At 40.0% G+C, this 24,751-nt stretch overlaps 1 protein-coding gene and 1 long non-coding RNA gene across 6 annotated transcripts in view; one reads left to right on the plus strand and one right to left on the minus strand.

Moving 5' to 3' along the window:
* LOC137441462 (uncharacterized) overlaps positions 1-24,751 on the plus strand; it is a 60,764-nt gene that overhangs the window by 27,004 nt on the left and 9,009 nt on the right. For all 3 annotated transcript variants that reach the window (XR_010987415.1, XR_010987416.1, XR_010987414.1), the window contains 5 exons: positions 316-437; positions 1,575-1,793; positions 5,367-5,626; positions 22,690-22,829; positions 23,985-24,139. This is a non-coding gene — a long non-coding RNA (uncharacterized lncRNA). The remainder of the gene's footprint in view (positions 1-315; positions 438-1,574; positions 1,794-5,366; positions 5,627-22,689; positions 22,830-23,984; positions 24,140-24,751) is intronic.
* The window catches only part of MYLK (myosin light chain kinase), a 216,398-nt gene that overhangs the window by 22,296 nt on the left and 169,351 nt on the right, over positions 1-24,751 (minus strand). For all 3 annotated transcript variants that reach the window (XM_068139007.1, XM_068139008.1, XM_068139009.1), the window contains 7 exons: positions 24,007-24,057; positions 22,231-22,358; positions 18,728-18,881; positions 5,339-5,641; positions 1,886-1,921; positions 1,694-1,787; positions 504-707 (listed from right to left, as the gene is read on the minus strand). In XM_068139007.1, the coding sequence (XP_067995108.1) occupies positions 504-707; positions 1,694-1,787; positions 1,886-1,921; positions 5,339-5,641; positions 18,728-18,881; positions 22,231-22,358; positions 24,007-24,057 (970 nt within the window). The remainder of the gene's footprint in view (positions 1-503; positions 708-1,693; positions 1,788-1,885; positions 1,922-5,338; positions 5,642-18,727; positions 18,882-22,230; positions 22,359-24,006; positions 24,058-24,751) is intronic.

Genomic DNA, 24,751 nt, shown 5'->3' on the forward strand with positions numbered 1-24,751 from the left:
TTCTCTCCTTGGATCTGTTGTGCACCAAGATTCAGTTCTCCACGGGAGACAAATGGTCAATGTTCTGGTGAAATTTGACACAAGTTTCTTCAAGCTCTTTTTAGACCTGCCTAAAGAAAACTTCCCCCTCGCCCTTCTCCTTGAACACACTTTTGGTTCTAAGTGCAATCCCAAATTGCAGCTTGGGTTTTTTTTTCTCTCCCCTCCCAAGCTGACAATAAGAGAGAGCTGCAGAAATACACCACGTGTACTTGATTAAAAACCTGAACAAACTAGACAACAAAGACTGTAACACATTTTCACTGATTTTTTAAGAGCTACAATGCAGATTCCCTACACAGTTTAAACAAGTTGGATAAATAATTGGAAAACCTTGCAAGAGGTGAAAACCATCCTGGCCCTGCAGGTCCTGAAGCTTTGGACAGTCACGTGTCTGGGTGAGTTGCTACTTTTGTAAAGTAAGTTATTTTCAACATTGTTAGTGTGATCTGCTTTATACTTACATTTCCAAGACCATAACGATGTTGGCTTTTTCTTCAAAGGCATCTACACACTGGACAAGTTTTGGGTGATGTAGGCAGTTCATGATGCTGATTTCTTCCCTTATGTTTTCTTTTTCCTTAGCAGAATATGCTTTGAAAAATTTTCCTGCCCAAACTTTTCCATTCTTCTTTTCAACAAGCCTAAAGACTTGTCCAAATTTGCCCCTGAAAATATATAACTATTTCCATAAAACACTTTTGCAATGTCTGGAGCACCACAAATAGCAACATTTTACTAAATATTCCTGTGCAACCTCTCCATGCTGAAACAAAAATGTCTTAATATCAATTACTGCTCTACACTGATTTTTTTTTTTCAGAGTAATTTGCAAGAATTTATGCATGAACACCACATTTAGAGATACTCCACTATTCCAATTAGCAAGTTTTATATAAGAAAATTAACTAGTCTGGGATTTAATTCATGTGACTTCACACCTCTGAAGGGGCAGCAGGTAGGAGACATCTCAGGTATAGGATGTAGGTGAAATCAGACTCTGAATTCTAGGAGGAGGCTTCAATGCTATTATTTCACGTTGCTGTGTGTGTGCAATTCTACCTCCACGACACATATAGCAAAGCTTGCTAATGGCAGCATACAGGGTCCCTTGGCCTTCAGCACCACCAGCAGCACAAATCACTGAGAGATTATCGTGGCATGCAATTCACATAACCACGAGTTTGAGCACTGAGAAACACAGCCAGGCTAATCACTGACCTTCAGTGGGCAATACTATAATGCTCTTGGGATTATGACCGCTGTCAACAGAGATTCTAGCCTGTGGGCAGGATAATCTTATTACCGCTAATGGATATAATGGAAATGCAAGTACACAATGTGTACCTTTTTTTCAGCTAGCTTTCAGAACACTGCACAGCAAATAAATCCCCTAGCTTTATTCATTTGTGGGCTCTATTTTCCTTGCCAGAAATGCATGTAGTGCCTATTTAAAATTGTCAATTAATAGGAATAAAAGACTTGTATGGATTGGAGGCCAACATATGTTACAAAATCTATTTTTACTTCAACAGAGGAGCCCAGCTGGAAAGTCGAAAGTGCAAGACACCGTCAAGGAATGAATGCACATGATCTTTCTAATTGAATTGCAGCCTTGAGAAATCTGTCTTCAAAAGCACAGCGCAGTACTTACGATCCCAGTCTTTCTTCAATATTATAGATATCGGAAACTTTTTGTTCAGTGTTGATAGTCACCGTCCGATACTCGACCTCTGTTTCTTTCCCTTCTACAAGTAAGTGTTAAGGATCATGATTAAAACCTCCAAAAAATGTGAATTAAACCCACATATTTGCACTTGCCCTGATTAACATATGAACTTCTTACCATCATCCGATAGCTCTGCTTCGTCTTCTTTAGGTTCTATGATGAAAATAAAATGATGTGAATAACTCATTAGTAACATACAATAAAGTAGTCAAATTAATCACACTAACACGGGCAACTGGCAAAAGCAGTCAGGCAGCTGGTGCATTAACTTCATAATTAAAACCTCTTCACTGCTTCTGTGTGTGTATTGACTCCACAATCACGATCTGGTTACCATTTCTTAGTCCATGTGTTTTCCAGTACTTGTCTATTCTACCTGCCTACTAGAAGCATCAGCATACTAAATCAAAGTTATCTAATAAACAGCTTTAGGAATGCCTTAATGAAATAATAATTATATATATATATATATATATATATATTTAAATCAATAGCAACACTCTGGTGCAATGGCAAATCCTTTTCTAGGCTTTTTTTTTTTTTTTTAGTTACAAAGCACATTTGTACATGAAAAACATATCCTGCAAAGCATCCAGACATTTCTTTCAGACTCAAGATGACTGGAAAACTTGGACAGCATGCACCTTATTGAGTATGGCTGAATTTTGGAATCACTGAAGTACAAACGGACCCACAGAGGGGAAAGTGGCTGCAGGCAGAACGTTGTTATATATTCCCTGCACTGCTTGGGCTTGATCCTAAGACCTGTGGCTATGACTATTAATTTGAGAAACTGCATAGGCAGTTGCACAGTGCCCTGTACAATTCTCCCTTTAGCTGCTGAAGTTGCACTTTGCTGTTGCACAGTGCAAGGCTAACCAAGTGATTTATCCCCACTGTGTCAATAGTTTTATGTTATGAAACCTTAATGCAGTACTCTGGATGCCGTTAGGTGCTTTAGAGTGCAGAGTTAGATGTAGCACATACGAAGAAAACAAGAATAAAAAGGGTCTGATGAAGAGGCATCACCTTTTCACATCCAACACATAATGCTGGATCTGTATTCTGGCAGCAAAGCCAATCAAGTAAGTACATTCTGTCACTAAAGCCCTTCTCTCTCTTCTGGGTTTGCAGTCCATGCGTGTCTCAGCACAGGCTAGCTGGTTTGCAGCAATTTACCATAAGAGCAGGAAGGGAAGAGAGCCCTCCCTACTCATGGGTAGCTGTCCTCAGATCTTCCTCAGCTAGAAACCACACTTGCAGAGCACATCACATTTTCCTCCCCTTTTAAGGGCTGCATAAGGGAGCTGATCCCAACCACACTGCCAAGTAGTTAATGTCTGCCAAATACTGATTAGACAAAGAAGTCAGTTCTCATTTCTGCGGTGACACTGTATTGAAGTTATGAACTAGAAACATTTGGCTCACCAGTGGACCCTAAATTCAATAAATGGAATATATCTGAGCTTGGTAAGTGCTGAGTAGTTGTGCTAAAATCTTTCTTAGAAGTGAGTCAGCGGTACCAAATTTTTCTCAAACATGGCAATGCCTACTTTAATCTGTTGTGATTGACAACCTGATTTTAGTAGCCCTTCCCTTTAAATGAACAGTGAAAATTTAGCCATGCCTGTCTTCTCTAAGATTATACTGAGACTGCCATGATGCACTGGCCACCTCAGTATAAAAATCAGTAATGAGTTTTTCTGTCAGCAGTGGAAAATCCCTAGTTACTCAGCTAAGTGTTTACATAGATGGCAGCTTAAAGTCCTGACTTTGAGAGGTGCTGAACACATGCATTTTCCACTGCCTCTAATTAAAGCACCATTTATATTTACATACTTGAAGAAGAATACTTTATATGACTTGCCCTTTCTCCACGCTCGCTGCAGCATCAAGAGTCGAATTCAATAAGCTCTGGCACTGAGAGCACCAAGACAACCCACCCACATATTTTTTTTTTCTCTCAAAACAACTTCCCCCCCCCCCCCCCCCCCAGTTGGTTTTCATATGTATCACAATGATTCATACACTTTCTATTCCTTTTGTATTAAATCTGTGTAAGAAAACTCTCAGTCTTAAAAATAGCTTGTTTGCCTTGGTCCAGTACAAATAGTGCTCGCTCAGGGAAACACAAATTGAGGGAAAAGTCAGGTCCCCAACTCTAGAAGGTGTTTGTCCTGCAACTAAAGAAAGAGGGCATTCAAACACAAGCAATATTATTATGAAGAGAAGAGCCAATACCATCTAGCTTGCTTTCAATTTCATTGCTGCTCTTAATGTTATTTTCCCTGCTTTGAAGGGAAGATGCATCTTGATTTAGATCAGGTTGTAAATCTTTAAAATAGAGGAAAGTAATTTCTCAGAGTGCATCCAGTTTAGCACCTGAGGAGAAACAGGATTTACTTTTCTTTGGAAATGGCTGTTGAGAGGCTTACATGGTTACAATTTCCTATAATTTTTTGTCTTGCTGTAGCAATGAAGGATAGCATCACAAGGATTGTGTGAGATACTTTAAACATAAGTAAGAAGGGAGAGATGCAACCAATCATCCACTCCTCAAAGATAGGAAAAATAACAAAATACATTATTCCTGGCCTGGGCTTTTCAGTGAAGTATGACTACTACAGTACTCCTTGCAGAGTACATAGATGTGGGTGTGCACAAAATCTGCATTCAGTATCTGTGTTTGAAAAACACTGCTGATTTTTGTGTGTGTTTAGAATTATGGTACCAGTTTCTGAATAATTTCGAAAATGTTCCAGTTCTTCCCACCAGTCCTTTGAGAAACAAAGAATAAGATCTTAAGCAAATAACAAACACTGAAAAATACTTCTTTTTTCCCCATATGTGCAACTGTAAACAAGACAAAAAACCCTAAAAAATATTTTTAGCACACAAAACACTGACAACCAATCTGCTCAGTGTAATAGCCTTGAATTCCCATGATTAGTGTATGAGGGGCAACAGGACTGGGGTGCTCTACCATGCTATTGTTTGAAGTGTGAGAACTACATCTAGGTATGAGAGGCTAATTCAGTTTCTGTTGCATACTCAGTGCTCAGCAAGCACTTTTTTTTCCTTCCCCAAAACAAATTTGGGATAGTTTTTATGGCTTGTTTTCCCAAGGTGTCTCCACTATATACTATAATGAATCCATCAGTATGTTTCAAGTAAGTCACCAAACATAATTTTGCACCCAGGTACTGTCTGAAGGTGTCATTTACATATGAATGTTTTCATCACACATTGCCTCTGCACTGAGCTACAGAAGTCTGTCAGCCAGCATGCATGCAGCAAGCCAGAAGTTGAATTATTGGTTGCCCTCAAAAGACAGCATTTTGGAATCCCTGCAGCCAAGTTTCCACACTGCATGCATACAAAACATATGCTCAGGCACCCACATGAAGGCTGCAGAGGGACTTTAGCACGCTTACAGCCAGCGTAAGTGTTCATTGCACAGTGGCACATGGGAAGGATTGCACTGGTGCCTGACTGCACTGGGGAACTGTTAAGATACTGTTTAATGTATTTTATTTTATTTTATTTTTATTTTTCCTCTGAAAAACTAACCTTCTTGTTTCTCTCCAACTTTTACCAGATCGGATTCTTGACTGGGCTCGCTGATGCCATACACGTTAGCAGCTCGCACACGGAATTTGTACTCCCGGTCAGCCTGCAGGTCCTGCACATTGAAAGAGGTGCTGCGGCAGGTGGTAAGATCTGTCCATTTGTTATCCACCGAGTTCCAGATCTCTACAGTGTAGGACTGCACTGCACTTCCACCATCGTAAGAGGAGCCGTACCATGAGAGAGTGAGGGAGGAACTCCGTATGTCTGATGCACAAGGTGTTCCAGCAGGTGGGTCTGGTTTGTCTGCAAAAACACGTGCAAAGCATGTAAGAGGCAATCATGAGGGCAAGAGGTAGGGCTTTCATTGGGATATTCCTGGCCCTAGATAACAGCCTTTTTCTTTTCATGGCATTACTCTGCTTCACAGGTTTGTACCACAGGGAGAATGAACAACTGCAGCATAGTCACACATATCTGAATTAGCTAACACAGATGACAATCCCACATAGAATTAGAATGAACCAAACCAGGTTGGAAGAGACCTTCAAGATCATCGTGTCCAACCCATCAACCAATCCAACCCACCCAAACAGCTAACCCATGGCACCAATCACCCCATCAAGTCTCAGCATAGGTTATTCAGTTCCCTGGGCATCTTGCTAAACCATGCTGAAGCCTTATGACCTTCACAACTATTGTTATAGAAACTGTGAAGACTAAAACCAGTTGCCTGCAAGTACTGAAATAAAATCTCTCATGACAGTGCAAACCACTCCTTGATGAACTTCCTTAGAGCTTTACCCCTGTAACAGTCTCTACAGTTATGATGCTCATTCTCCAGATCCCTTCATCTGTTTCCATACTTCAGAGTGACTACTAAGCTTTCAGAGTCTCAAAATGTGCCACTCTTCCAACTGTATCTAGGTAGTAGAAATACTAAACCACAGTTTGTTGGCACAGGAGCACAGATCTTGAAGGATGACAACTTTTTCTGCTAATAATTTAGAGAACAACTTCCCCTATGTGCAGGTTTTGGAAGTCTAATGCACTTTTTGATAAAAAAGAATGCAACTTAGAATACATACATTAAAAATTGGGATTTTTTTAAGCCTTGTGCATTTTAGAAATTGTTAGGGAGATGGAAGATAGAAACCTCTGGGTTTTTTTTTCCTCAGTAAGAACCTTGTTTCTGCAGTCCTTGTTTATCATAGTATCATAGTATCAGTCAGGGTTGGAAGGGACCACAAGGATCATCTAGTTCCAACCCCCCTGCCATGGGCAGGGACACCCCACACTAGATCAGGCTGGCCAGAGCCTCATCCAGCCTGCTCTTAAACACCTTTGAGGTCTCTTCCAACCTTAGTGATACTGAATACTGAATACCTCCAGGGACGGCGCCCCAACCAACTCCCTGGACAACCCATTCCAGGGCTTCACCACTCTCATGGGGAAGAACTTCTTCCTCACATCCAGCCTGAATCTCCCCACCTCCAGCTTCATTCCATTCCCCCTAGTCCTATCACTACCTGATACCCTGACAAGTCCCTCCCCAGCCTTCTTGTAGGCCCCCTTCAGATACTGGAAGGCCACAATTAGGTCACCTCGGAGCCTTCTCTTCTCCAGACTGAACAGCCCCAACTCCTTCAGTCTGAAGGAGTTCAGTATCACCAGAGTCTGGTGGGCAAATGAGCAGCCAACTATGCAAACATCTGGTACAATACAAAAACCTTGCAGTGATATGACTTTTTCAAAATGAAGGTTAATTATTACAGAAAAGTGTTGACTTTTTAAAAAAAAATCCTGATTAGGAGAATAATTATGGAGGTTAAGCACTTTGAAAGACTTTAAAGGGAACAAATATATTCCTTGGGAATAATCCTCTCAGAAGGAATTTAGCAAAACCTACAAAATAATGATGATGTTGATCTGGAAGAACTGGGATAAAATTACAGTAGAGGAAAAGAAAAAGACAGAAAGCATGAGATGCTGCAAGCAGTATTTACACTGGACATGAATTGCTAAAATCCTGTACTTTTTTGATGGTTAAAACTGCTAATGGATGTTATCATTTTCCCCCTTAAGCAAGGCAGAGCTGGCAAACCAGTCAAAAAACACAGCCACTCTGTCAACAATAAAAACATCCAAATGCTGGGAACACTGCTGTGGACTTTGATCAAAGCCTTTCTAGAGCAGACAATACCAGTGATCCTTTTATACTCAAATTGCCTAGGAATATCTCTGAACAGAAAGAAATGGCCATGGTTTGTCACAAACATGCCTTTAGCTCTTGGATAGAGGGAACTTTCCTCCAAGTGCTGCAGTTTTACTCACAGAGAAGGAAAATGGGGTAGGATCATTTGATGAAGACAGTTAAATGACAGTTCATTACTTGGAAGACTGTAAGTAGCACTGACCAGTGATTTCCCTGAAAAAACATTCATAATTCTTTTTAAATTGAGTTCAGTTGTGATGGAAAAATCCATCTCCTTCCACAACTTAAACATATTAGAAGATATATAAATAGAACTTGTTAAGCATGAGGGAAAAGACTGGGAAGGAATAAAGGAGGTGGACACCAATGGCATGCTACTGCATTCAGCATGGGAATGCCCAGGCAGATGAAAAAAGACTACTGGAACAAAGATTATCTTTATTTTGGCAACACTTGAAACACCGCTCCACTAGGAGTCATCATCATACAGTACATATCTTGTCAAACACAAATATCAGAGACCAGATGTCCTTAAACTCAGGAATAGCTTAGCTGACCCTGCTTAGTTGTCATATTTTGCTCACTGCATTTTCTGGCAGAATAAAAGGGACTACTAACAAGCATGAATTTGTAGTGTAGATATCATCAACCGATCACAGAGAAGTTAAATGGTTTGTCCAAGGTTAGGGAGATAGTAGCAAAGATGAGAACTGAATATTGATCTGCTACCTAAACAGCACCCCTCTTCCCTATACTAGTCCTGCCTCAGCCTCCTTGGAGATGAAAGAAGTGAGAATTCAATGCTCAAACCATTCACAACATTACAGCAACCAGCAGAGAGATGGTTGAACGGCACACATGCATCGTGTGATTTTAGTCAAACAGCAGCAACAGCCATCTTCATCTATTTATAATCCATTCAGACCTTGTAAGGAATGATGTTGCCTCTGTCCTCTTCAAAATCTGTACAGAAGAACATTCGGCTCTGTGTCTTGTTTTTCTCCTATATAATAATCATTACATCATCTCAAGATGCAGATAGGAGAACCTGTGCAAGTAACAGCTGACTTATCTTAAATCCAAACAGAACAGAGCAGTTGCTGATAGCAGGAGGAAAATACTTTGAAGGAAAAGCTAAGGCAGTAGTCTATCACCTTACAGAGGCATCTGTTCAAGTCTTTCAAAGTAGTGCCTATTCCCTGACATCTGCTATGCAGACAGCTAAATCTGGATGGTATGCGTTTGTTGGGTTTTGAAAGAAAAATAAAGTCTTACTTTGCTCTATTGCCCTGTACTGAATTTTGTGCTAAAGGAAGAAAGAATTCATGCCCTTCAGTCTCTGCAGAGCACAGCAGCCTGCTTCCTGTGCAGCACATGAAGACGTGGTCTCCCTTTGCTGACTTTCAGCACACTTCTGTCTCCAAATGAAACTCTGGCCATGATTAATCAGTTGCCTAGGCCACAGTTACCTTAGTGACCTCTCTTTTCATGACTCACCTAGATAACAGCAATCCATCTGGCCAGCATAATTTACAAAAGCAAGGCTTAGGTATGTTAGCAATGGAGAGAAAACATTCATGGCCAGTGGGACATCAGTGGTAAAGAAAATGCTACATGGCATTAGTCTAGCATCTGCCAGCCCTCGGAAGATTTCTGCTTTCCTAATAAATTTTCCCCAGTAGGCAAGGATGAAAACCTGCAACCCTGTCTGGAGTCTCTGGAGACACAAAGATGCACGTTTTTGTTTGAAGTCTACTATGTGCTGCTCTGCTTGCAGATCTGCTCAATGTATAAATACTGGGGTAGTAGCTGCTGTGGTATATCCTAAACAAGAATGAAAGCCTAATCTTTTTCTTAATATGACAGATGTATGTGTACCATTTTACCATGCTTAAAAAGTATTTCATATTCGACTGGATGGTGTTCTACAGCTCTGCACATTCAGAGAATTTGCAGATGGTCTCTCCATGTGTCTGTTTTGTTTCTCAATACTTTATTCTACAGGGATTTTAAAGGTCACCCTTTCTTCATCTGTCTGTATTGAAAGCTAGGATACTTTGCCAAAATACATTCCCTTCTGGAATATGAAATCTTGATCATCTCAATTAACTGCTTCTAATAAAAATATCCAGTGGGTTAAGGATGAGTGTAGGAGTCAAGCACAATTCTCTATTTTGTCCTTCTCTTTTTGTGTTTAGTATACCATTAATGTCTTTGAGCTGCACTCTTTTACACATGCAAGCATACTTCCTACTGAAGTTTATATTGTGGGGACTTTACATAGGCTTCACTGGAACATAGTTTTGTTCTTCACCATAGCCACAAGTCAGCATCTGAACTAGAGGGAAGGGAGTGCATCCAAAGCCACACTGCTGCTTGTGAACATTTCCATAGAGGAAGAAAAAAAATATCAAGTTCTAACATCAGCTTCACTATTATATGCAAGAGAATAAAACATATATGTGTTCTCTGCCATAAGACATTTTAGCTATATGAAAGTAGCGGTACTCCAGTGTTGGCTAACTTACGGCATACATGTACCATCAAAATCAAGACTTAGCTATGCTTTATGATCACAGTTGGATTGGCTTTATCCAAGTAGTCCTGATGAACTTGGTCAGAATCCTGCAAACTCCACCTCCCTTGTTGTAGTTAGTCCATACACGTCTGTTGTTGGGACACATGATCACCTCATTTGCCTAATAGTATGACTGCAGAGGGTAACAAGGTAGTTGGAAGCTGGACAGTTAAATGTTAAGGGGGACCCAAGCACAGAACTCCCTAAGTAATCTATTTAGGAATATCATTAGGGCTCCCCTAAATTGGCTCCCAAACCCTAGTGGCAGGCAAAGGAAATGGGCAAGGAGCTAATTTGGCCTCAAGCCTGCCTCAGGGACTGCACTGCAGCACAGAGACTGCATAAAGTCACTGACATCAGTGGCACAGAGGAAACAGTAGCAGCAACTCCTGTTATGCACCGTAGAAGAGTAAGAGAGGAGTGGAGGTGATGTGAAGAAGGGCTCTGCGACTTTCCTCTCTTAAGTGCTCCAGTAAACTAGGCATAGGTTAAAGAAAACCTGCTTCCCAACAAAAGGAGACCCCTACCTTAGACCCTACCTTAGAGCAAGGAGGGCAGACTACAGTTTATTTTTTGTGGCATGCGTTCCTTAAGGCAGATGGTAAGGTCACAAGCTGGTCTCGTGTGAAATGTGTAAGCCACATTTAAGACCATACCAGGACTGAAACCACACTTCTTATTTACTCCAAATTGAATTCAGCTGCACTCACATCCTCAGAAATGCTTCCGTAAACAGGTTCTGATATACAGCCTGGAGTAACCTTTAATTAATTTGTATTTGTACACTCTGAGAAGCATGAAGCATAAGCATGTTCAGCCTTTAAATCATTGCTGTTTATGAGACAAATCTGACTTGAAGTACTTGCCTTTTCTTCTGTGGCATGTAACCCAAAATTCCTCCTGATAAGGAGAGAGACTCTCTCTTTCTGCATAGGTGGCGAACCCATAGCTCATACAGAACACCCACGTAACATGAAACTGCACTATCCAGGTCTCACTGCCTTCTCCACATGGATCAGTTTAGAGAGTCCACAGAACACAAGCACCATTCCAGGAGACCAAAAAAGGCAGCAAACTCCTTATCTAACTCTAAGTGCAGGGAAATGGAAAATGATGTGAGGGTCAGGTTGAGCCAAAGCAAGGCGATAGGGCTTGTTGCACATTAGGAGCTTGAAGGGCTCTGGTGTGCTCTTGAGCAGCAATGCTGTTCCAGTAGAAAGCCTCTGAAAACTGAGAACAGTATAACCACAGCCTCTGAAAAAAAAAGTTTTTTGTTTAAGGGAGACAGTACTGAAGCAATGTATCTGAAGTAGTTTTCTCTATCTGTTCTCAAAATTGGTTTGGTTTCTTTCTAATTCCACTTATCATATTATTGTATAATACTGTTATTAGCTATTGTGATATTTGCCTGCCAGATAAAGAACAGACAGAAAGAAACAATTTAATTCCATTCCACAAGATGCTTAGCCAGAGAAGGTATTTAGTGTACTGCAAAAGCCAGTTGAACACTGTCCATGCCGACAGCACTGGCAAAGGCTTCATTTGAAATTCATCAGCAGGAGAAAAGCAAAACCATAAAAGGTCATAACTGAACTTGGCATTATTGCTGACAGGACTTGGGGTCATGGCAGCCCTCTCTGCTTTGCTCAGAAAACTATGCCCTGCAGTTTTATGAATTTCCCCCGCCATGGGAGAGGAGTGCTAGAAGTAAAGATATTATTACCCCTTAGCACCCTGTAATGACCATTAACACCCTTTGGGTATCATAGGTTTAGGATAAAATTAAGCTAGAAAAGACTGCGTGCATTCCCCTACAGAGTAACACAAAAGAAGCCGACTCAAACAGAAATTTTCTCCTAACTGACCATCCTCCCCAGCAGAGGCGAGGACTGAATGGAGTGTTTGTTAGCTCAGGGGACCAGAGTTTGAAATTTACATCTCCCCTGTAATACACACTGCAGACTGCTGCTAGCCTCCTTGAAGTGAGATCCCTCACACCATATTGCTTCTCCTGACAATTCTGACACAAAGCTAAGCTATTTAAAAACTGCCCTTTTGAGACCCGTGGACTAAGTAGCTCACAAATACTGGAGGCCGAAAGCACCGCTTCATGCTGTTGTTCCCACTTTGCCAGTTCGGGTGATTGAGGCACGAAGGAGTAAAATGACCTTGCCCAAGGGCACTCAGGAGAATGGAGCTGGGAACAAAACCAGAGCTCACAACTCCCACGCTAATGCCCTCAGCACAAGAACATCTCCTTCTGCCACAAGCCTAATGGAACAAACAAATATATAATGCATTCTCAGGAGCCCTTTTTCTAAGCCATCTGCTCCTGTGCCCCAGTCAACAAGCTATTCGGATTACTTATGTGCTACAGGTTAGGCATCTGTTTTGATAGCTGTTTAAATTAGAACTCTGATACCTATTCACTGAAAGTCAGAATAAATTTTAGGACTTTCCCCAGTGAGACTATCAGCAGATTCCATCAGGGTGAGCTCTAGGAACCCCATGTTCATGTGCAGAAGTCATGATGAATAATTTCTTCTTAACCAGGGCATTCCTAGCATTTAACAGTGTAAAATACAGGAATTGTGTTGTGAGAGATACTGTGATGATATTTCTGTCATCAGAAGAAAGGTGAAGGAAAAGCAGCTAAGCAGGGAGTACTAGTGGGATTTCTTACAACAGAAATTACGTTGAAATTAGATGTCCCTTCAAGGAATAAATCTGGATCAATGTACTGGCGCTGATGCATAGGGCAACATAAGCTGCTTTTGCATTGTTATCTTGCTGTGAAAATTTACTGTTGATGCAGCTGCAGTGTTTTGCCACCAACCATTAGTGAGGAAACAGACAGTGGGGGTTACGACACTGCTGAACTACAACAGCAGCAACAACAGCAGCACAAGATATCTCTTCCTTAACCACCAGTCTAGTTGCTCTTTAAGTATAAAACTAGTTACAAAAATTCTCCAGCAATCCAGAGGAATTTTAAAGGCTAAAGGTTAAAGACAGAGTCCACCCACATATTCTTAGGAAGTTCACTGCATTCTCGGCCCTAACTGTAAACAGGGAATCACATGGATACTTGCAAGATATTATCTAGTGCTTCTCAACAGAAGATAAAGTTTCATAAGCATTCATGTAAGCCCTTCTGAGCTGCAGGATTCTCTGTGGAAGTGTCTGTGATTGTTCCACTTCACCCTCCTTCACAAATGTCTGCATTTGCTTTTTTTCAGAGTGAGAACAGTTTCTGACCACCTCTGGATCCACTCAGTCTGAGAGGCAAGCATTGAGCCAGATTTCTCAGGCACATACTAAAAAATGTCAATAGTGCCACTGTGCACTGTTGGTTATTCTGCCACATTTCCTTTCAAAAGAGTTTCAGGACAAAGAAGTGGTGCTAACATAGCATGCATGTATGTCACCTGTTGGACCAGGATGGAGTTCTTCATACAAGCAATTAATAATCCTACCATTCTAGTCAGTGACTATTAGTAATGATCAGATCTTGTTCTCAAGCTAAAACTGCATTTTCACTCTTTTGCTTGGAAAGATTCTGCTCGCACAGATTTTGCTAAAGGCATAGAAGTAACAGTTGCCTCACAGAAAGTAACTTCACCATCCCAGCTCAAGAACGGAATTGTAACCTATTGCAGAGGAGCACATACTACTTAGTGACTTCATGTTATACTACTTCCCTGTGTGCAGTGTGCTTATATACCTGTCCTGCAGTGTCCAGTTTACTACTTCCCAGCAGTGCATGAGGTTGCAGTACATAGTATATGCACAACTGTTTGGAGTAATAAAAACACCATAACAGTTATTTTTAGGCCTCTCAGGGTGTAATGATATTGCTCTTCTTCTGCATATATCTACTATATAGCTCATTAATCGTTGTGGTGTTTTATTTAATGTTTTAATAGACATCAGGAACAATCTAAAGGATTTATACAAGGCAAACACAGTTGATCAAAATCAGCCCTCAGGTGGGTTTAGTTCTGTATTTAAAAAGTAAAAGATACCACTAATAACCAAAGTATTAATGATCCTCAGAAAATCCCTGTACACTAGGCATGGAAATATGATGCAATTTGCCTGAAGTCATGAAGGAAACTTGTGGCCTAGTTGAAGAACAGACTACTTCCCTAGGTCCAGGTTCTCCTTGTTGAACACTCAGTTATTCTTTTGACTCTGTCATAATATCCAGTTTTAGCCTGTGTGAAAACCAAGTTCCTTTTTCAAAAGTGGTAACAAAGTAAGGTATTCCAGTCACAGAGCAAATATGCTCAGAACCATAAATTTATCCAGATACATCCAATAAATGGCATGAAAGGAAAGACTATTCCTTCCTGTCTTTGCTCTAGTTTGCCTGAATCAGTGTGATCTTATGGTAAGCTCATCAGTGGCTGATTTGATATAGCTTTGGCAGCATAAATCCACTTAAATCTGACACAGCATCTGCTGTAAATCATTAGCTTAGTCTCACAGGCCATTTTGGTTTTGGAGCAGAAACATGTTGCAAAATCTCCCTAGAGAGATCACTCAGCTAATGAAATTGCATATTTAAGAGAGATGACAGAGAATAGAACTAGAGGAGGGCTCAGCATGGACATTTTGGGATTAGTCAACCCTTTACAAGAAGACATTGCTTAAACTTGGTGTCCAACTACTGCAGCTGTCCCAGTACTATTAGCACACACAAAGTGACACAATGAATCAATGTGAAACACAAGACTCATTCCTTGTGGCTCAGTAACGGGTATGCTGCACTACCTACCAATTAACAAGTCTCTAACTTGACTATGTGTCAGTGCATCTGGTGTGTGGACTTCAAACAGCTCACTCTGGAGGCTAAATGTAATGGACATTTTATTCATTGTACTCATAATTATTGTAGTCATTATTATTGTACTCATTAAGAGCACAATGGAAAAGAATTCTTTAGACTAAAGTTGTGTTTCTTTCAAGAGCCTCCCTTCCCATAGCCCAAACCTGCACTGAATCATATGCTATTCAAACTCTTTTTGTCAGAACTCCTGCTCAGTTCGGTTAAGCTTGCACTTGAAGTCTGAGAGAGCAGTCAAATTTAAGACTTTAGAAGCCACATTCAAAGGAATTCAGGGTAATATTCCCCCCTGAAATTTATTATTAAAAGTAGTTTTTAAAACTCAGACCCAGGTGTAGTTTACAGTCTAAGACTCAGTGCTGAAATCACAGCTGAATCATTTCTGGAAAGAATCCTGTCAGATAAGCTCAGTCTTTTATTCTCTGGTGGAAGGTAAGACGTTAGTTTTTTTGTGAAGAAAGGTCTTTGCAATGGAAAGTATAAAACCAAGATGGAAGAGACTGGATAGGGTGCTTGGTGCCATGGTTTAGTTGATTAGATAGTGTTGGATGATAGGTTGGACTCGATCTCAAAGGTCTTTTCCAACCTGGTTAACTTCTATTCTATTCTATTCTATTCTATTCTATTCTATTCTATTCTATTCTATTCTATTCTATTCTATTCTATTCTATTCTATTCTATTCTATTCTATTGAAAGTTTTTAGAGTTTCTGCTTGAAGCAGAAGCATCTCTAAGGTCAGACCAGATTGTTCAGCTGCTTATCCAGTCTAAAATTGAATACCTGCAAGGATGGAGAGTGCACAGCTTTCCTAGGCAACCTGCTTTCTGGCACGTGTTACACTCCAAATTTAATTTGGGAAATACTCATTGGCATCTTTCACAGGAGAACCTTGGCCATCAGCATCAAGACTTTTCAACCCACATGGTTGTTAAGAATAATAAGAGAAACACTTCTTTATCTCCATATTAATTTAATTTTATACTTTAACAAATGTCTTTCATTTGCTAAAGTTCAGGACAGACAAGCTTGTTAGCTGGACGTTTGAGAAACACTGCTCTGGGCTGGTTCAGACACATTCCCCCTGAAAGCATAATTTTCTCTATTTGTACTTGCCCTCAATGCATTCAAGACTCAGTTGTGGGCTGTGATTAGTCAGCAGTATTTTGAGCACACAGCATACATATAGATATGTCTTTTGTCACACTTATAGGCAGGCAACCCTTGCAGAGTTTAGACCCTTATTATAAATAGCTGAGGCAAACAGAGCTGATAGCACCAGGGCTTTCTCCACAACTGCTTGTTATGAAAGTGACGTCATAGCAAGGAGGACAAGTTTCTTCCCACTACTTTGGATGGAGCAGAGAGAAACGACAGGTGAGAATTTGGGAGCAAACATGAGGGTTGGTAAACTAAGAAGTTTCACATTTTGCATATTCAGAGAAGAACAGCTTCCCTCTTCTGACTGCAGCTGGCTTTGCAGAGAAGTACCTTCCCACTTTCATAAACATTTAACAGCTTTAAAGATGCAAACATTAAGTCTCAGTAGTGAGATTCTAATCCACTCCCTAGATGGAAGAAATTTTTGCTACCTTTTCTCACATTTTTGAATACCCAGATTGCATGTGTAGCAAACTAGGAATCTTGAGGCTTTGTCATGCTTTTGGCAGTGCTGACATCAGCAAGATGTCTCACTGAAGAACTTGGCAGTTTGACAAGAGGGAATTTATTCTTTTCAGTTGGTAACAGATAGCTTGTCATCAGCCAAAATGCATGGCACACACCAGTAGACTGCAACGATTCTTTACCCAACTCTTCCAAAAGCATCTCTGGGAATCCCACTGTTCTCTGGCACATTTCTTAGGGAAGAGCAAAGCAGGAGGCTGAGATGTAGCTTTATAAGGTTATAGAATTCAAAGACTTTCAAATCAATTAGATCCAAGGGATATAAACCAATGTCTTATGTAATAATGAGTCAAGGCTCACACAGTGAAAAGATAATAAGGAACTGCAGGTCAAGTTCAGCTGAAAGAAAATAGCCCATTTTGCCAGGTAACCTGCTACAGTTAGCAGCCAGCAGCAGTTGCTTAGGAAAGAGTGAAAAAAAAGGGAAATGTAAAGATCAATTAATCTCCTGCCATTCTTCTCTAGCCACTAATCCCCTGTGTTGGGTCTCTGGAGCCAAAAGCTGTACCCAGAGCAATGCATATAGTGATTATACAAGGATCATTTTTTCATGATGTTAGTTTTTAATCTAACTATACTTCTGACTTGCACAACCTGCTGTTGTGAGGGGTAGTACAATTTGTCTGTGTATCATGTGAAAAACACTTATTCTATTTTCTTCTGTTCCTGACTTCTCTGGCACATTGTTGGAATCTACTTGATATTTATACTCATTTATTCAGTTATCTTTTAACTACAATGAAAGCCAAAGACTAGATGAAATAAATTAACTTAAATAATTCTGAGGCCTCTATTACTGACAATATGTACAGCTGTATGCAACTGAGGGACATTCAGGGTCTTTAGTAGCGGATGTAGTACTTGAAAATGTGATTGTGCTCATCAATCTCAGTGTGTTATTCACTGGACTGCTGGAATGAATTTCTACTCCTACTTGGGTTAGTGGTATTGTGTTGTTGATTTCACTGGAGCCAGATACTTGTCTTTGGCCTTATACCCACATTTCTTTACTTGCCTACTAGCCCAGAGATCTGTTAGGGCAACTGAGCCAATGCAGTTCTGAGTGTGCGATTAGGGTGCAGCCTTGCTGGTTGAATTCATCCACATGCCTCAGCACGTTCTGCCCCCCATTGCCATTTGTCAGAACCCCTCTGCAGGCCATAGATAACAGTCTAGAAACAAGTCCATCTGACAGACTGATGATGCTTTAACCAAATCATCCTCTTTGCTCATAGAACTTCCTTAAATTTCTCCAGAAACCATCTACTGTGTACTCACCCAATGTGGGTTCATTACCGCTTTCAGAGCTAGATGTCACAGCTCAAGATTTGGTCTGATACCCAAGATGGTCTATATCTAGTGTGTAGTTTTATCTGCAAACATACTGCAACTGACTACCAGTCTCCAAATAGCCACAGGTGGCCACAGCCTGCTACAAACAAACATAATGGCCCGAACATGTTCTGACAAGGCTGTTTGCAGCTTTAAGATGCTTGTGTGTAAAAGCCCATCTACAAAGGACTTCATATTCAAAACACAGTGCCTTTACATGCTGATTTCTGTCAATATAACACAGTAGACAATGGTTGGTGTTTGAGTGAAAAGGATAAAAATCTCCCTCTCCCAAGCAACAGAATGTTTTCAAATTTACAGTCTAATAGAAACATTCTCAATCCTTCCTGAATGAACAGTGTTAAAATTTGCAGTCTAGCAAACAGCTGGGTGCTGCAGACATTAGATGTGAAAGAGAAGTGGTAGCTAACGAAAAAATGGAGGCAAGCTGCTTTTCCCTTCAGATGCTTTTTAAAATCTGAGCTGTTTGGTACCTCCATCTGTAACTCATAATTTTTCAGTATAAAACACAGTACAGCCCTATTGAAACTGCTTGTAGTCCTTATTACAATGCCACTGTGCAGTCCAGAAATATTTTGAAGTAGTAGTTTTTCATTTCAGTCTTCCTAATCAATCTGATAATTATTTTTGTTTGCATTATCAGCATATATAAAACAAACGTAGAGTGATATCTGAAGGGTGAGTTTATATCTAAGACACTAATATGGACTTACCAACAACTGTAAGGTTGACTTGTGCTTGTCGGCTGCCAAGTTTGTTCTCTACGACTAGGGTGTAACATCCACAGTGTTCCTGCTTTGTTGCTGATATTGTTAACTTGCTGCTGTTTTCAGCATTCTCAATTTTAATATAGTCATTTTCTTCAATCTGCCACATTCAAAAGAAAAGAAAAACATTTTTATGGGACAAATTTCTTTGTATCTGAAAGAGCTCAAGTAACAATACAAGGCTGTCATATTCAGTGTTGTCTGCAGATAACTCTGTTACAGAAGTATGTGCAGACAGTAAAGCATATAATCAACACAAAATGTCTAGAAATGCAGTGGAACATTTTAATGGCTCCAGTCCTGAAAAGACAAGAGGGAGCATTGGTGTTGCTGGGACTCCACTAAGGAGCAGGAGTTTCACATTCTAACTTCTCTTTGACAGGCTGCAAGAACAAAGTATGTAATTGGCAAAAGAACAAAGTCTGGTGTCACGTATCTCCCAGAGACCACAGAGGAACAAGGGGTTAGCTCTAAATACCCTGATTCATTTGCCATTCTCCTTTAGAGGCCCAATGTGCAAATCATCCATAGCTGTGGCTTTTACCCTCTTGTCTTAACCAGCCTTACTCTGTATTTCCACATACATCAGGGTAACAGTTTCTTGAGCTTGAATAATTGAAGAGGATGTTGCCTGAAATGGAGATGTAATGCTGCAGCTGTGCAGAGACACACAAAGAGCAGATTTAGTTTTCCTATAGCAATTTAATTTTCTGGAGAGGAAAAAAATCTAAACCTGAGCTAAATGCCACAGGCATATTGTGCACTAGTTTGTAATTCAAACAAACTTATCATAGCATAAATGGTCAAGGAGACTTAGATTTTAATCAGTATTAGCTCGAGATATGACAGATTATTTAAAAACCTCGTGCTGCTGCACTGCAATTATAGAAGCCGTACACTGTGTTCTTTGAAACAGACAACATAATGTCAATGGCCTTCTTCCTCCCACCACTTCCTTCTGAGATAAGTGGCTCTTCCAACTCATTCTCAGAATGTCATTAAAAATGAAGGTTATTTAGTTTGCCTTATCTTGTCTCATATATTCAGAGAATTAGAAATTACAAGGCTAAGAGCAGGACTTCTCCTGCTTTCTCCTCAACTGAAACAGAACACAGGCATTACTATATGCCCAAAGTAACTTGAGAAAGATGCTCCTACCATAACTCAAATAGAAAATTAGCAATTGGGATTATGTAGGATTACAGTCTAAATTATACTGAAAGTTGTTCCTCTCTGCCTCCATAATTTGTTCTTCTGAGATTTTAACCTGGCTTATATGTTTTGCTTCATTAGAAATAGTCAAAGGGTAATAGTATTAAGGAGATCATTCTAGTAGAATTAGATCCGTGTTAGGCACAGAACACTCTGAAAGTGTGCTCAGTGGCTTGCAGTGGTTATGGGCAACAGGAAGATGGATCCCTGTGTTCCTAAAAGAAAGTCGCTGGTCATAATTAACAAATGGCAATGTTAAACAATGGACTTTGTTCATCAGTTAATGAAGAGGCTTTAAAAGGCCTTCCCCTTTTTAGCTGAACTCAGTTCTAGCATCCCTCCACTAGACTGCCGTCATGAACAACGGTATGGGTCACACTTTGTGACATTCCTTTAGTTTGCATAAAAAATATTTGTCCAGAAAATACCTGTAAGAGGCCACCGTGGCTCTCTTGAACCTAAGGGAATATGAGAAAGGAATGTGGAGAGAACAAGTCCCTCCTGCATGCTGCAACATACAATGGAAGGCTCATCACTTTCTCGATCTGCCCAAAAAACTACTTCATTGGAAAACTGTCAGAACACTTAGGTGATGTTCACTTTTAGGACTGGGAATGGAGTAGAATTGAAACCAGACACATTTATGGAAGAGAAAGAAGTCCGAGAATAAAAAAATATGTGGTGAAGAGCAAGTGAAAACGAATGCAAACTAATGGTGCACCACAGTACTGCCTCTGCATTTAATTTATTAAAGCCTGCTGCCCTCACTTGTCCTTTTGCAGTGTTTATTGACCTTCCCAAAGGTTTTTTTTTCTTGTCTCATTCACTTGCCATAATGAATCATTGTATGAGTTTGCACACCTTTGGATTGTCTCATAGTGAGTAACTAAAGGAGAAAGTATAAAGATGTTGAAAAAAAATTACAAGAAAGCAAAAATGGTGTATAACCACCAATTAGAGGTACACTGCAGGTATTAGGAGCCACTGGTCTCTGTTATCATGTAGATTCTCTCTCTCTCTCTCTGTGTATATATATATATATATATAAAACCAGCCTTCAAATCTAAGTAAATAGGATTGTTGTATTCAACAGTGAACTCAGAATTCTGCACACACCAGAACTCACTTTTAAGGGGGACATTTTACCCCTGTGTTATAAAAAGGTCACTAATGTCACTGGAGCTTCTGAGACCTACTTTTGTAGGAAGAAGTAAGGCACTTTCTAACTGCATTCTTTAAACTAAAGGATTTAAAAAAACAACACAGGAGTTAAAAATCCCAACCAAACAAAAACCAAGCCACCCCATCACCTAAATTAAGAGGCTGTTTGGGGTTAGCAAAGATGGACTCTGGAATAACCTTTGCACTAGCAAGTTGTTTTGAATTCTTTCAGTTAAATGCTGACACATTGAGATTTAGACTCTATAAACTTCCTTGTAGGAGGAGATGTTTTTATTTATGTTCTATAGAGTGCAGAACAAGTTCAGAATGAAACAAACACAATAGCAGCTACAGTACATATTTATATTTGCTTTGCCCTAACACAGCACTTAATCTTCCAGTTTGAACTTGCATATTGGGTTATCTGATTTAAAGTGGTTTTATAATTCACTAAAGCAACTTTCTTTAGAAACTGCCCTTATGGACATGTTTAATATATCAAGGAAATTAATTCCAGTAGAAGTAACTTTAAAGCTAAGGGGTAAGGGTGCTCACAAGAGCAATTATGTGCTGTTGTTCCTTGCATGGTGGCAGTTATATTGTAAGACATTTTACTCAAGCTTTTTTCCATGGCATTTTGTACCCCTGACATGAGTCTTGACCAATCATGAATGAAGAATAGCTTAATTTTGAAGGAGAGCAATGTTTTCTGTAGCAGCCACTTTTCTGATACCTGTATCTTTCGTTGCATCTATCTTTTAGTTACAAGGTTGAAGGCTTTTCTCAAAGGAACAGTCATTTGTTATAGGAGGGGACAGGCACCAGCAAGCTTAAACTGTATCAAGACAGATCTGGCTTTTGCACAAGGAAAGATTTCTAACACTATGACTGTTTAAGCTCGTGGTTGCCAATGTAGACTGCAAAATCTTCATCACTGGAATGTTTTCAGCAGAGGTGAGGAATGACATGCACTGTGCCAGTTTCTGGGGAGGGCAGATGGACAAGACGAGTCATTGGTGTTCCTTCCCAGCTCTACTTTTTCATTGATTGTTAAAACAGATCAGGAAACCATTTACCTGCTTACGGAATTTCATCCAGGTGCAAGTTATGGGTGCTGTTCCTACCACCTTGGCAAACAGCTCCACTGATTCCCCTGCACGGACTTTTCTGTCTTCTGGGAACTGAGTAATCTGAGGAGGAGCAGCTGATGGGAAAATAAAATAAAATAAAATAAATATCTCTTTAGGTGACTGTACTTTCTAGTTTTCCTAAAATTCAAACATATACATCTTTCAGTTCAACAGTTTCAGAGCAGCATTTGAAATCCAGATCAGCAGTTATCTGTTGCTTGACTATTGTTAATTCTATTGCAGTGAAGCAAAAGAATCTTCCCCCTCAGAAGTTTGCTTATTCAAGACCAGGGTACAGAAATCCAAAAGACAGAAGTGTTATGATCTGAACCAACTCTAAATGTACAGCTTATAAAATTTTGTGTTGGCTTTTTTCAGAAAAAAACATCTTTCTTTGTTTTGCAGTTTGTATTTTTGAAGGGCTAACTTTGTATGAATCTGTGTGTGCTGAGGGCGTGTGCAAACCGCTTCCTACTGCCATCCGCAGCACTCGGGAATTTTAAGACATGACACGTGCCTCTGAAGGCTCTGGCTTCACTAGCCAGGTAAACATCATGTGGGACATCTATTAGGGAGACAAGGAAGGAAATCAACCTCTGTCTTCAAGATGCTCAATTTTCCTGAAAGCAATGACATAGCCTGTTGTTTGTGGATTACAGTGCTTCTTTTAAATCTTGCAGTCCCGTTTGTACTCCTCTATTTCTGAGTCATGCTTTTCTCCTCCTCTTCCCTCTCTCTGCCCGAGTATCAATAGATGGCAGAACATCTCTTTTGCTAACAGCTCTGCCTCCTGACTCTTGTTTGTGGTGCTGTGTGCCAGACCACTGGTAAAACTGCTGGGACAGATGCCAGAAATATCACAGACCAGACAGCTCTAGGGGGAAACTTGTTCTGTTGCTTTATAAGAGCAGCACAATATGAAATATTTGGGGAGGGTGTGCAAGGGGAAAGGGGGCAGCTTTGGTTACATATTGACAGAAGTGGTAAAAGGCATTGTCTAACATTAGACTGACTTCACTGCCAAGTGTAATATTCCTTTCCAAAGCACAGGGCTACTGGACATGAAAAAAGGGCTTTATTTTGCTTCTTAATGTAATTAAAACAAAGTGACTTTTCTTCCCTTCTAGACTTGTTCTTTGAAAAGTGTTTTGTTTTGAAAATAACTGAAGGAAACTAGGCTGAGGCACATATCTGTCATAGAAAACAGCTTCAATAGTTCAAAAGTCTGACAAAAGTTTTAAGACCCTGAATGCAGGTTAGTGTAGAGGTACATCCTGGGTAGCTTTAAACACAGATGGCTTTGCCTGGGAGAGTGCAAACACATGAACAGGTTACCATAATGCCAGTTACGAGAATCTACCAACTTCTCTGCTGAGGTAGCTGCATGTGCAGAAGTGATATGCTGTGATACATAGAAAAGTCTCTTTCACAGGAGTCTGAAGTGAGTTATGGATACAGAAAAGGGCATGAGTTACAACACTACTGCTGCCACTTAGTAGGATTTTGCTATAGTTTATTTGATAGTAAATTTTTTGCATGCTCATAAATTCTAAGTGCAGTTTAACATTATGAAGAATGTTGATAAAGCTACCTTGCTTACTCACTGTTTAATCACATATGCAAGCAAATCTAGCAGGCTGTGCTTTTAAATGCGGTGTCTGTTTCTAAAAACTCTATTGGTTTATTATTTATTCCCACAGGATGACACATGCACCAAATTACCTGCTTTTGGAGGAGTCTTTGGAGCTGGTTTCTTCTTAACTGTTGCTTCACCTAGGGTAAAGGGACACAAGATATGTAAATGTGTAGATGAGCTTTGGAAGGTACCAGATTAACTGCCAGTCTTACATCCCTGGTAATGTTTTGTTTGCTCTTGAAAATATAGTATGTTCTTTCAGCATATTAAGCTCAAGAATTAAAAATACTTTTAAAAACCACATTTATTATCCTGAATGATTCTCAGAATAGTCACAGCTGAAGCAGGATTACTTAAAAGAACCAAAGACATCTGCTACACGTCTCCCATAATCTGTCATACTTTGTTCCTTATAGCAGTTTAACTGGGGTGAAAATACCAGGTTAAAATCAGTGCTAAATGAGCTCAGTTAAAACCAGGCTAGTTAACATCACATACTGCTTCTCATACCTCAACATACTGCTTCTTACATTTCTTTGTGAGCAAGCAAAGAAACAGCAATATACAGACAGTAAATACAGTCACCCTTCTGCCTCATCCTGCTCTGCCACCCCTTCTCTGCCTGGGCAGGGAAGAATTTTTGCTGTATTTGCAAAAGAAAGGGTCATGGCATCAAAATATATGGTCCAGAATCTGAAATCTGGGCACATACATTTTGGGAAGCCAATCTTCCACAAATTGTGAATGGTAAGTAGAAAGACAGTGGAGAAGACAGGTAGGTAGAAAATGACTGCTTTTTACAAAACAAGAACTGGAGGCTGCACAATTAAA

Source organism: Melanerpes formicivorus, unplaced genomic scaffold, assembly GCF_026170545.1.
Source record: "Melanerpes formicivorus ecotype bairdi unplaced genomic scaffold, bMelFor1.0.p_v2 SCAF_5, whole genome shotgun sequence".
Classification (NCBI taxonomy): Eukaryota; Metazoa; Chordata; class Aves; order Piciformes; family Picidae; genus Melanerpes; species Melanerpes formicivorus.